Source organism: Prionailurus viverrinus, chromosome B1 (genome assembly GCF_022837055.1).
Source record: "Prionailurus viverrinus isolate Anna chromosome B1, UM_Priviv_1.0, whole genome shotgun sequence".
In the NCBI taxonomy this organism is placed as follows: Eukaryota; Metazoa; Chordata; class Mammalia; order Carnivora; family Felidae; genus Prionailurus; species Prionailurus viverrinus.
The window spans coordinates 42,555,004-42,567,611 of record NC_062564.1 but is presented as its reverse complement, the minus strand read 5'-3'; the positions used below and the strand labels follow the sequence as shown (position 1 = coordinate 42,567,611).

The 12,608-nt window shown below is 39.5% G+C and overlaps 1 protein-coding gene and 1 long non-coding RNA gene across 5 annotated transcripts in view; one reads left to right on the top strand and one right to left on the bottom strand.

The window, feature by feature from the left end:
* Window positions 1–12,608, bottom strand: part of LOC125163939 (uncharacterized) — a 100,998-nt gene that overhangs the window by 30,493 nt on the left and 57,897 nt on the right. The window contains exon 3 of the long non-coding RNA XR_007151592.1: window positions 7,736–7,861. This is a non-coding gene — a long non-coding RNA (uncharacterized LOC125163939). The remainder of the gene's footprint in view (window positions 1–7,735; window positions 7,862–12,608) is intronic.
* The window catches only part of IDO2 (indoleamine 2,3-dioxygenase 2), a 73,609-nt gene that overhangs the window by 59,460 nt on the left and 1,541 nt on the right, over window positions 1–12,608 (top strand). For all 4 annotated transcript variants that reach the window (XM_047856282.1, XM_047856281.1, XM_047856283.1 and 1 more), the window contains 2 exons: window positions 5,121–5,172; window positions 11,409–11,557. In XM_047856282.1, coding sequence (XP_047712238.1) covers window positions 5,121–5,172; window positions 11,409–11,557 — 201 coding nt within the window. The remainder of the gene's footprint in view (window positions 1–5,120; window positions 5,173–11,408; window positions 11,558–12,608) is intronic.

The window sequence follows — 12,608 nt, the reverse complement described above, 5'->3', positions numbered from 1 at the left end:
TTAAAAAGCAAGTTTCCTTAGGTTTTCCAAACTAATGCTTATGACATAAAATTATGATGAGTGTAAATGAGTCAAAGGCAGATGTTCTATTTCTCTAGAGACTCACTTAGATTTAAAAGAAAAAGGTGCTTGACCAAAATGTTTTGTGTTTTGCTGAACAACAACCTTAGAAACACTGGATGATGGCTAGCCAGGCAGTAAATGAACCTGCGCTTGGCCATCTGGGCAGAAGCTGCAGTCCTTAGTGTCATTTTCCTGCTCTTCTAGGAAGCCACATGGAGGGAAAAAGAGGAGATGTAACTCAGGTGTGTTCTTAGATCCTCTGTGTCATTGGCTTTTAGGAACTGCCCTTCTTAGCCAAAATGTGCACATGTTAGACCTAGAAGTAAGAGTGCATACGTGGTTCTCTTACCTTACCAGATCACTGTTAATTGAGGAGGAGGTTCTCTACTTGGTATTTTCTGAACACCGTTCAGAGTCGGTTGCCAAAATATATTTCCTAGTAATTTGTTCTTTTTTATGATTTTTTTTCCTCTGTTAAAATTCTCATTGTGTTTATGTGTTGTTGTCTTAATTTCATTGAATTGTCTTATTATGGTTTCTTGTAGTTTACTTAGCTTCCTTAAAACAGATATTTTGGGGGCATCTAGGTGGCCCAGTTGGTTGAGTGTCTGACTCTTGACTTCACGTCATGATTCCAGGGTCACGGGATGGAGGCCTGTGTGGGGGCTCAGTGATAAGCATGGAGCCTGCCTAATATTCTCTCTTTCCTTCTGTCCCTCTTCCCTGCTCACACTCTCTAAATAAATAATAAATTAATTTAAAAAATATATTCTGAATTGTTTTTATCAGGCAAATCACAGGTCTGCATTTCTTTAGGGTCAGTTACTGGGAAATTATTTTTTCTTTTGGTAATGTCATGTTTCCCTGATATTTTGTGCTCCTTGAAGCTTGGCATTGCTGCAGGAATTATGTGAAGAAGTTATTTATTCACTTTCTCCAGTATTTACTGACTGGTTTCAGGAGAGAAACACCTTCCATCAGCCCTGGCAGGGATTCTGAGGCTTTCTCAGACCTCCTGTGCATACACCTGCTCCACACTTCTTGCTCCCTCTCTTGGCAAAAGTTTTAATTGCGTATGCCTTCTCTAGGTCTGCAAAGTCAGGCCAGGTGCTGACCACCTAACATTGGCTTTCCCTGGGGCAGTGTTTAAGGCTCAGGTCGTGTGCTTTCTCCCAGTCCCATAGAATCAGCCACCTTGCTGGAGGAGCTCACGAATCAACAGCAGAGGCTCACCCTTTCTGCTTTCAGCAGTGCACGCAAGGAGCTGGCCAGAGTGGGTGAAGGTGTAGCTGTGAGACACCCTGAGCACTAGGGGCACCCGTGGCTAGTTGGGGTGATCTGCGGGTGAAGCATTCCCAGCATCTCATGGGAGGGGTTCTTAATGGAATCTGTGAGGCGATCAGTATAATCTGCCTCCCTTTAATCCCCCACCCCCCAGCCAAAAGCCCTATGTGGCATTCTCCTAGTCCCTCCCTACCCCCAGGCTCCTCTGCTCCCTAGTTGTGCAGGACACCTCAGTGTTCTGGATGGGATGGGAAAGAAGTGGGTCTGCACGGCGGCATTCCTTGCAGCTGGGGAAGCCAGGCACGCAATCTTATGCTCTCATTTTCCCTTACCGGAAAAATCACAGCCCTAGGAGATCTCTCTTAGCACTGAGCTGTGCTGCCTTGTGGAAGGGGTGATGTGAGCACAGTGAAATGTTCTTACCCTCTTCAGTGCATCCAGTTCTGGATCTCTTTGCTCAGTGGTGTGCTGGAAATTCCCCACTGAATTCCTGGACTTTCACAAAGGCCCTCTTGTCTGTGTGTGATTGTCTAAGCCAGTGTTCTTTGTGGGAAAAACAGTAGAAAACTTTTATTTCTTGATGTTGATGTCACTCCTGCATTCCCTGATTTAACTGTCTTCTGTGTGTGTGTTTGTGTGTGTGCGTGCGTCCTTGTGGGTGCTCACCACGCATGTTCCTCTTTTGTGAATGCATGTGTTTCCTTATATTTCTAATGGTCTTTTATCTTTTACTTCCTGATTTTTTAAAAGTTTTTTGTAAACCCCAGAAGCCTGATCTTCATTAGTTATATGTGTTGCAAATATTGTGGTTTGCCTTATGACTTTTGAAAGCAGAAGTTCTTAATTTTCGTATAGTCAAAGTATCTGCCATTTCTTTTGCAAAAGTCTGTGTTTGGGGAAGTCTCACATAAGATATTTTTTCATAATCATAGTTGATAAGTATATTTTCCTGCATTTTCTTCTGAAATTGTTGTTTTGTCTTTCACATGTTAGTCCTTAATTCACATATAATTGTTATCTATATGTAATATGACAAAGGAAATAAATTCAGTGTCCCTTCTTTGAAGAATCACTAATCTGCAATATTAGCACTGTTTTATAACAGATTTTCTTAAATGACTGGCTCTGTTTCCAGGTTTCCTACTCTTTGTCATTGTTTACCTTTCCCGACAGAGATATCATTTGTCTTCAGAACTATAGCTTCATAGTATCTCTTTCAGGTGAAGAAAACCCCTGTCTCTTGCCCTTCTTTCCCAGAGGTGCCTGTACTATTTCCAACATTTTGTCTTTCATGTAAACAATCAGCTTTTCAAACTGCTCTGAAAAAAATCTGTTAAAGTTTTTGCTCGGGGCGCCTGGGTGGCGCAGTCGGTTAAGTGTCCGACTTCAGCTCAGGTCACCATCTTGGGGTCCACGAGTTCGAGCCCCGCGTCAGACTCTGGGCTGATGGCTCAGAGCCTGGAGCCTGCTTCTGATTCTGTGTCTCCTTCTCTCTCTGCCCCTCCCCCCTTCATGCTTTGTGTCTCTCTGTCTCAAAAATAAATAAACGTTAAAAAAAAAATTAAAGTTTTTGCTAGGGCATCTGGGTGGCTCAGTCAATTGAGTGTGCCATTTCGGCTCAGGTCATGATCTCATGGTTCATAAGTTCAAGCCCTGCATCAGCTCACTGCTGTCAGCTCAGACCCCGCTTCGGATCCTCTGTCCCCCTTACTCTCTCTGACCCTCTCCCACTCATTCTCTCTGTCTCTCTCTCTCTCAAAAATAAACATTAAAAAAATTTGCTCCTGTTGCATTACATCTGTATATTAATTTGGAGAAAATTTACATGATTTTGATATTATATCCAGTCTTTCTGCCTTATGATCAAGGCAGATGGACAATCAGAGAATACCACAGAAACGCTAAGTAAGGTAGTCGGACAAGGTACTGGAAATCATGCCTTCATATTATTGGATGTGAACTAAAACTTATCCAGATAAATAACTTTTTTAGATACACTTCTTCTCTTTGATACTGATACTGAGTTTTTTGTCCATCAGTAGAGACAATTTTTTTCTTGAATTTCTTAAATTTTCTTTAATTTCGTTCAAAATAAGAGACTTTGATATCTTCTTTTTTTTCACAGTTACTTTATTTTTTGTTTCTAGTGAACATGGTATCTTTTGATTTTAACTAACTCCTGTTTGTTACTGGTTTATAGAAAAAATTCTTATTAATTAATTCTAATTATTAATTCTAATAGTTCTAATGATTATCTGCAGATTATCTGGGTCTTCTATGTGAAAATCATATTATTTGAGAATTATTTTGTTCCTTCATGTATAATACTTATAACTTTTATTTCTTTAAATATATATTTTTTTCGTATTCTTCTGGCTAAAATTTCTAACACCGTATTGTTGAATGGATGTGTTGATCCTTGTTTTGTTCCACATTTTCAAATACTTATTTTTAATCTTTCAAGTATAAAATGTATACTTGAAATGGCTTTCTGTGGATTCTTTTTATCATTTCAAAATTGTTCCTCTTATTCCTAATTGGCTAATTTTTTTATTTGTTACAATCATAAATGGACATTTTTTACATCTATTGACTTTTTTTACACTAAAATTATTTTATATCTATTGACTAATGATTTTACTTTAGAAGATAAAATATTAAATTATTGCTAGTCATTACTGTTTCAGAGAAAATTTGTACATAATGCTTAGCATTTTTGTGGGAATAGGGCACCAGGTGGGAAAGACATGGAAACAAGGCCCAATAAAAGACCAGCACATGGAACATTGTCACAGAAGAGTAGAGAGAATGTGACACCACTCAGGAGCATTGGGAAATCCTGGGACCAAAGGAATATCTGAATTACCTGAGCCCATGGGCCTTCAGAGAACATAGAGATAGAGGAACAGAGACTAGGTATGATGGTAGAAAAGATAACTGATGGTATAAAGATGACATTATTTGGGTCTCATAAAAAAGATGTGGATTTTTTTTGTTTTTGTTTTGCTGTGTTGTTTTGTTTTTTCTCAAAGAGAAACAAAGAAACATAGACAGGATCCAGGTAAAAGAAACATACCAGCTCACAGAGGGGCCCCATTATGTGAAGAAGAGAGAACAACCTTCAAAAGTTAATGAAAAGAAATTTAGTACAAATGTGAGGACACCCTTCTTTATATACAAGTTAATAAACTAGTGGAATAAGTTATCCCCAAGCAGTGGCTTAGAGGCAAAAATAGCTGCACAGATTAATGAATGCAGCTTAACATGGAGCTAAATGAGCCTATATCTGACCTGGTGTGGCAATCCCTGGGCAAGAGCCTCTCCACTCCTCCATCTTTGGTTGCCTATATAGAACTTCGCTTGAGCATTGATAACTTGAGTTTTCCTCTCTTGTGAAAGCCTGGACAGAGGTGATTCTTTTTCTCTGCTTTTCTCCTTTCTACTTCCTACATTCTCTCAAATATCATGTCTGTTTAAAATATTAATTTTTCAAAGATGGCCTTGATCTCTACTTTTGTAGTTATTAAGTCCAGAAAAGGGAAGCACCACAAATAGAAAAGGGCAGCATTTGGAATAGTTTAAAAGTTTGGCCAGTGCCAGTGAGGGGGCTACAGAAGAGAACATTCCATCCCCCTCTTGCTGCTGCCTTCCTTCCAGGTTTCCGTGCAGATCAGATAGAGGGGGTGGCCCCAAGAGAGCAGCAGGACCCGTGCACATGTAACCAATTGCTTTTTTTGCCTGTAGTAAAGTTCACATTTTGATTGTTTCTCCAGATTATGTTGATCCAGACATATTTTATGCAGTCATCCGGATCTTTCTCTCTGGGTAAGTACAGTTCAACTGCTTTCCTGCATGAGACCTCTGTAGCATATTCCAAATTTATGAGGCAGAAGCTTCCTATAGTAATAAACACACTAAGAAACCTTGCTAACAAAGTGATCATTTGGATCCATTCTTGGATAAAAGAGGTGGGGTACCATCTGCAGGACAAATGAATATTTAAGGTCAGAATAATTGTCCTTAGGCCACCATATTACATTCATTTGTATTCACTTAGAATCCCATATTGATGGCAGAAAAAAAAAAGCCCACTGTGTAACCACAATGCTCTCTCATTTATATCCATTCTCTTCCCCTGTTACTAAGGCTGATGGGAGCATAGAAAGTAACTTGCAAGCCTTCTTCTAATATTCTTGGAAGAGTTACCCCAAGTCATTTGTTCATATTTGTGGGTCTCTTCTTTTGTCACATGGACTGTAATTTTTCCAGATAAAGAACTCTACCCTTAGATACATTTCTTCCTTTAGATATACTAATTATACCTTGACATGTTTTAATCAAATTGCTTTCCCATTCACATTAACCGAGAGAAATTAAGTTTGTTTACTTTTTTAATAGTGAAAAGTAGAGGTAGTGAATGGATGAGGTGAAAAATTTGACATAGGGCTCACCTAGTGTTCCATCTTGATACCCGGGAGGTGCCGAATTGCTATAGACAGAAAGAATATGAAGTTGCACCTGGAAGGGACATGGGTGCAAGAAGGGAGTGACAACATGAACCCAGTGTTTTTTCTAGATTGAGTGGATCTGGACAGTCCAAGGGGACGCCAGCCTGGGTGGGCATTCCTCACTCTAGGGAGTAGAGAGGGTAAGCAGGAGAGTCTCTAGAGAATAACTTGAGGTTAATGGGTTCCTGGTTTATGAGGAAACAAGAAAAATGGTGAAGAGTGTGGAATGGAATTGGGAGTGTTCTCAGAATTCAGACTTTTGCTGTATACCCATTCAATCCCAAAATCCTCCCCAGAGAGGTTATCTGTGCTCAGAACTCTTCTCGTTGTGTGCACATTTTACATATAATCAGGGTTAAGACAAAGATCTGATTGTGCAATAGTGATTCTAGCAACAAATGTAAAACAAAATATGCAGATATGTTTTGGTAAAATTAGAGGAAAAAAAGTCTTTTAAACATTTTAAATACATTGGGGTTTACGAAGTACCCAATTCTGGAAAATCTCTTTGTGTTTCACTTTGCTCTCTAAATGTGTATTAGTCTTCCATTGTTACATAACAAATCACAAACATAACAGAAAACCATAACAAAAAACTGCTGTTTTAACAAATTAAAACAGCAGTTTTAAACAACATACATTTATTATCTTACATTTCTGTAGACCAGAAGGCCAGGCAAACTCAGCTTGGTTCTCTGCTTAGGGTCTCAAAATGCTGAGGTCAAGCTATCTGCTGAGCTGAGCTATTATCAGGAGAACCTGGGGAATCATTCACTTCCAAACTCGTTCAGGTTTTTGGTAGAATCCAAGTCTTCGTGGTTTTGGAACTGAGGTCTCTGTTTCCTTGCTGGCTGTCAGATAGGATCTGCTCTCAGCTTAGACTTCCTGCAATCCTTATCACACGGTATCCTCCAATGCAGCAATGATACTTCCAATCCTTCTAGTACTTAAATCTCTCTGATTTCTCCTTCTGCAACTAGCCAGAGAAAACCTCTGCCAAGGTCTTATGTTACTAGATTCAGCTCGCCTAGACAATGTAGAGTAACTCCCTATGTTAAAGTCAACTGATTAGTTGACTTAATTATACCTTAATTATACCTGGAACGTCTCTTTTGCCTTGCTGTATATCATATTGACAGGTATTGATAGCTTATAATATGAACAGTTCTAGGAATGAGAATGGAAATCTTGGGACTATCTTTTTCAATTTCTGCCTATCATGATTAAATGGTCACTAGAGGGTGATTATGTTTTCAATAAAATAAGTTCTGGGTCAGTGATGCATTTTATCTGTGATCTACATAAACACCTCCCGTCGGTCTGAGCCTCAAAAATATTTCTCATGTAGTGCAACTAAGTGACCAGCACCAAATCTTAAATGTATTGAAAGTGTTGATGGCCAAAATCATCTGGATTTTTGAGAGTTCCCAATGGGAACTTGGGGTCTTGGAAAATTGAAATCTCCTCCTATGTTCTTGATGTGTCCCATGTTTGATTTATTGTTTCCATTTACTTTTTAAAAACATTTTTATTTAGGCGTTTCATCATTTGTAGATTAAACTTATTCTTTCCATTTCCCACTCACATTAAATTTCACATGGAAGTTAGCCCCTGTGGAAAAATGTCATTTCTTTCTTTTTTTCTTCTGTTTATATTTCTTGGATTTCCTAAAAATAGGCTATGAGAAAGACTAAAAATAACCTTGCCTACAGAGATTTGAAAGGAAAGTAATTGCTTTCCTTTGCAATCATTAGTTTGGGCCTGAGAGTGTATGGGACTGCTCAGAGAAACCCTATTTCCCTCCCTCAGACCAATTGTATCACAGGTGGAGAATATGGCTTTTGAAAGTAGATCCCCTTGTTTTATCTTTTTTGACTTACATTCTGGTGTCTTCTCTGTCACATTCAATGTGGCTTTAACACATCCGCTTCATGTTGGGGCGCCAAAAAAATATTGATGTCTCCTGGCCATTTGAGCATCTGATGGTTCTTTAAAGCTGGCGGGTCCTTTCCAGAAAAAAACATTTGGGTTTATATATTCTAGATATATAACACAGAATTATAGAATAATAGTTTTTTCATTCATTCATTCATTCATTCATTCATTAATCAACTATTTAGTGAGTGCTTACCATATGCCAGGCACAGTTCCTGGTGCAGGGAATGTTGCAATAAAACAAAACAGCTACTTTATTCTTGTGGAGCTTACATTTTAATGGTGGGAATCAGATCATGCATAAATAAATATAATTTAAAAAGTATTATACAATATATGTTACAACAATAAGTGATACGGGAAAATGTAAAGTAGGATACAGGCCATCATGGAGTATTAGGGAGAGGTGGTGTAAGTTTCTTACTTATTTATTATGGTCTGGGAATGCCATACTTCATTTGTGCAGATAACTGAAGGCAGTGAGGACTAAGCTATCTGGATACTTGTTACAAGCAAAAGGAATAAAAATTGCAATGGTCCTGACATTGGAGCATGCTTGTCATGGAGGAATTGTTGCAAGGAAGATAGCAGCACTGGAATGCAGTGTGTATGGGGGAGAATGAGAAAGACACAAGTGACAGCAGAAGACCAGATCATGTCAGGGCTTGTTGGCTACTTTCTGAGAGACAAGGGCAGCAGAGGCAAGTCTGGAGACAAATGAAATGATCTGTCTTAATTCAACTCATCGCTCTATTTTCTAACGTGGAAAATAGATAATTGAAGAGCAAGAATGGAAGCCAGGAAAACGTTCAAGAAGCTATGCCCACAATCAGGGTGATGGCTTGGACTAGGGTGGTGGCCGAAGAGGCATTGAGTAATGTTCAGTTCTGGAAATGACTGAAGGTAGAGTTGATGGGATCTGCTATTGGTTTGCAGGAGGAAGGAAGAAAATGGGATCAGTCGAAGATGACTCTAGGGTTTTGGCCCAATCCACTGAAAGAATAGAGCTGCCATTTTCTCTGATGGGGAAGACTGTAGGAGGAAGAAATTTGGCAAAAGGGAGGGGATATCTGGAGCTCAGTTTGGGACATGTCCATTTCTGTGGAGATATCTGTAAGTTGGCAGTTTAATATATGAGTCTGGAACGTAGGGGAATGGTCCAGGTAGAAGTGTACATTTTTAAAGACTCCTAATATAGTTGGTTTTTAAATCAGTGAAGTAGATAAGAGCACTTGGGAAGTGAGAGTAGCAAGAATCCCATAAACTGAGCTCTGAGAAAGTCCAACACCAAAGTGGTCATGATGAGGAGGGACTGTTGAAAGAGACAAAAGTGACCATCTGAGATCATCGACAACATGGCAGAGACAACCCTGAACCAGTGTGACCACTGCCTCTCTTCCACTTACTCACGCTTTCAATATTTCTTCCCTATTTCCAAATATTTCTAAAATGCTGTTTAGAAATTTCATTGGAGCAGTGTCCTGAACTCTGACAAGTCACGAAAATTCTCTGGAACCCATTTAATTATGCAGCAGCTTTAGGAAGTAGGTGCAAATTAGGACTAAGTCTCAGGAAGGTGTGTACAAATGTACAAAATAATGAATGGAGGGAGCGGGATTCCAACTCACTCTAAATAATGTAAAATGGCTAATATTTAGTAAATGCTTAATATGTTCCAGGCACTGAGCAGGTATTATTTTAATTAGCTCCCACAAGAACTCAATAAGGTAGATCCTAATATCACTTGGGTGAGGAACTAGAGGCTCAGAGAGGTTAATTAACCAAGGCTCACAGTTAATAAATATCAAAGTTGAGATTAAATTTTCTATCTGCCTGAAATAGAGCCCTCTCACCCAACAGCTACCTCATGTTCTCCTCTTATGACCAGACTCCTTCCTTTGCTCTCCCCCTGCTCTGCTGTCTATGCCTCATCTGTTTCCAGAGTGATGTCCCCCCACCTAAAAAGGCCATTTTGACGTTCATCCAGTGGAAACCGTAGAACGGCTGACCAAACCATTCTCCAATGCAAACAACGCAGCTCCTTATAGCATTTCCTACCATAAGGAAGTATTTGACAAAGGTCATGAACAGCCAGCTGAGCAGTCTGGCTACAGCTTTTTTATGTGTGTGATGCATTTTCCTTTTCTTGAGCAAAATGACTTCTAGAATTATAGGAAGAAGATGAGACCTCTTCCACTGTAAGCCTGTTATTTAAACTGTTCACAGCAGGGACAGTGGCTCATTCATGGCAATAAGAGAAAAAAGATTCTATTCCTTAGTAAAAGTGGAAATCCATATGTGGGGGTCTTGAGAAAATGAACATAGAAAAGTACAAGTTTGGGATTTAAGTTCTGGTTTTCCTATTTTTGAACAGTGTGGCCCTGGAGAATTAACTGCTCAGAGCCTTTGTTTGCTTATCTGTAAAATGGGTTTTTAGACACCTGCCTTCATCTACTCAAAAGAGGTCAAGTTAGAAAATGAAGGTGAGGGGCACCTGGGTGGCTCAGTCGGTTGTCCAACTTTGGCTCAGGTCTTGATCTCACAATTTGTGAGTTCGAGCCCCGCTATGCTGACAGCTCAGAGCCTGGAGCCTGCTTCAGATTCTGTGTCTTCCTCTCTTTCTCTATTCCCTTCCCCTGCCTGTGCTCTCTCTCTTTCTCCCAAAAATAAATAAGTAAACATTAAAAAAAGAAAATGAATGTGAAGAGAGTTTATAGACTAACACATTGGAAGTACAATAACGTGTTCTTGGTGCTATTGTTTATCTTATGGAATCAGCACATACATTCTGTAATTGTTTAAGACTCTATAAAAAATGTGACAGGGAAATGAGTAAAATAGTTGGAGGTAGAACTAGGGGTTTTCAGACACAAAAAGGCAAAGAAATGGAATCATGGAGACAGAAGGGGAGAAGAAAGGAGATAAGAGAGGAGAGGAAGCGGGGAAAACCCACTTCATCTGAGCAAGACCAGAGCCTCAATTCCAGTCCATCTACCTGTCCTTTGGTAACCTGCAAGATTGTATTGTGTTCTCTTTGTTGCTGCCCTCATTATCAACACGTGCTGTCAAGAATGTATTTGACAAAGGTATTCCCACAAAGTCATGCATTATTTAACACTGGTAGTTCAACATGACAACTGTTAAAACTGTTACAGGGAAAAGCAAAGGGGCGTGTGTGTGTGTGTGTGTGTGTGTGTGTGTGTGTGTGTGTACTTATTTACAAAGCTCTACTTGTGGAGTTAAAGGTATCAGGTGATTAAGGTTGAGGTGAGCAGAAGGAGTGAAGATTATTCCAGAACCCCTAAATTATTCCTATTGAGCAGCACTGATGTCATCTTTATGACTGAATTTTTCTAATAAATATGTCATAGGATCAATGTCAAGGATTCCTTTACTCTTCTGGAATAATCCTCCAACTGGGGAAAGGAAGGGCTGTATTCAATGGCCTGTTATGAAGTTGAAGTATGCTTAAGTATATATTCTACAAAGATACCCAGTCTTTTGCTCTAAAAACACCGTTGAAATTGTGTTTGCTTTCTTACTCACTGTGCTGTATCAGAAAATATGTTCTTAACTCCTAGCACCCACTTCTTCTCTTTGACTTTTACTCTTGCTTAGATGGAAGGATAACCCAGCAATGCCAGTGGGGTTGATCTATGAAGGAGTCTCCCCAGAGCCCCTGAAATACTCTGGGGGGAGTGCAGCTCAGAGCACAGTGCTTCATGCCTTTGATGAGTTCTTAGGCATTTGTCACAGCAAGGAAAGTGGTAAGTCAGACATTTTCTTTTTCTTTCTGTTCCTTAACAGGGAGGAAGAACAGAGATGTCTTTATCAATTGATAAGACCAAGTGTAAATTAAAATGTCATGAAGTCTATACTTCTCTAAGTCAACCAGGAGGCTGTGTGCCTGCCAGATGTTATTGTGTCAAGTCAGTTAATATTTGATCTCAGCAGGATATTGGGTTTCCATTTCCATATCTTAAAACATTGCCATATATCCAACTGTTCCGCATAGTTTTGTTTGGATCCTAGGCAATAGCCTGCTTTGTCTAAAATGGGGGAGAGATCCGGAGTTTGAAGACTGTGGAATTAAGTTACAAAGTCTGGATATGGCTGATGATGGGTCTGAGCTCCTCACCAAAGCCCTTCCCCGTAAAAATGCTGCAACTTCAAGTCAAGTCTATTTAGACCAGAAGATAGGCCTACCAGTTTAGAAGCTTGAAATTGTTCATTTCCTTACCTGCCAGCATCAAGCCGATGTTTAAGAGCTGCAAAAAGGCACTTCAGAGTATGGCATTTTCAAGTCGGATTTAGGGGAAAAAATGACTAGAATTTGGTGTGCAGCCAAATAGCATCCAGTCTCATCCACAAAAGTCACTTATCAAGAACTATGATGATATTAAACACATAATGAATTTCCTATAAAAGATCAATCTATCTGTATTTCCTATAAATATCTATTGATTTGATTTTTAAACAACTTGACTTCAAGAGGCTATTATTACAAAAACAGTTGCTCATTCTTTTTTTTTATTAAAATTTTTTTTTTACATTTATTTATTTTTGAGAGACAGAGAGAGAGCACAAGTGGGAGAGGGGCAAAGAGAGAATGAGACACAGAATCCGAAGCAGGCTCCAGGCTCTGACCTGTCAGCACAGTGCCCGACACAGGGCTCCAACCACAATCCGTGAGATCATGACCTGAGCCGAAGTCAGACGCTTAACTGACTGAGCCACCCAGGCACCCCAACAGTTGCTCACTCTTTATTTTCTTGCCCTTATAAATTCTATTACTTTCCCCTTCCTTAGCACTCTCCA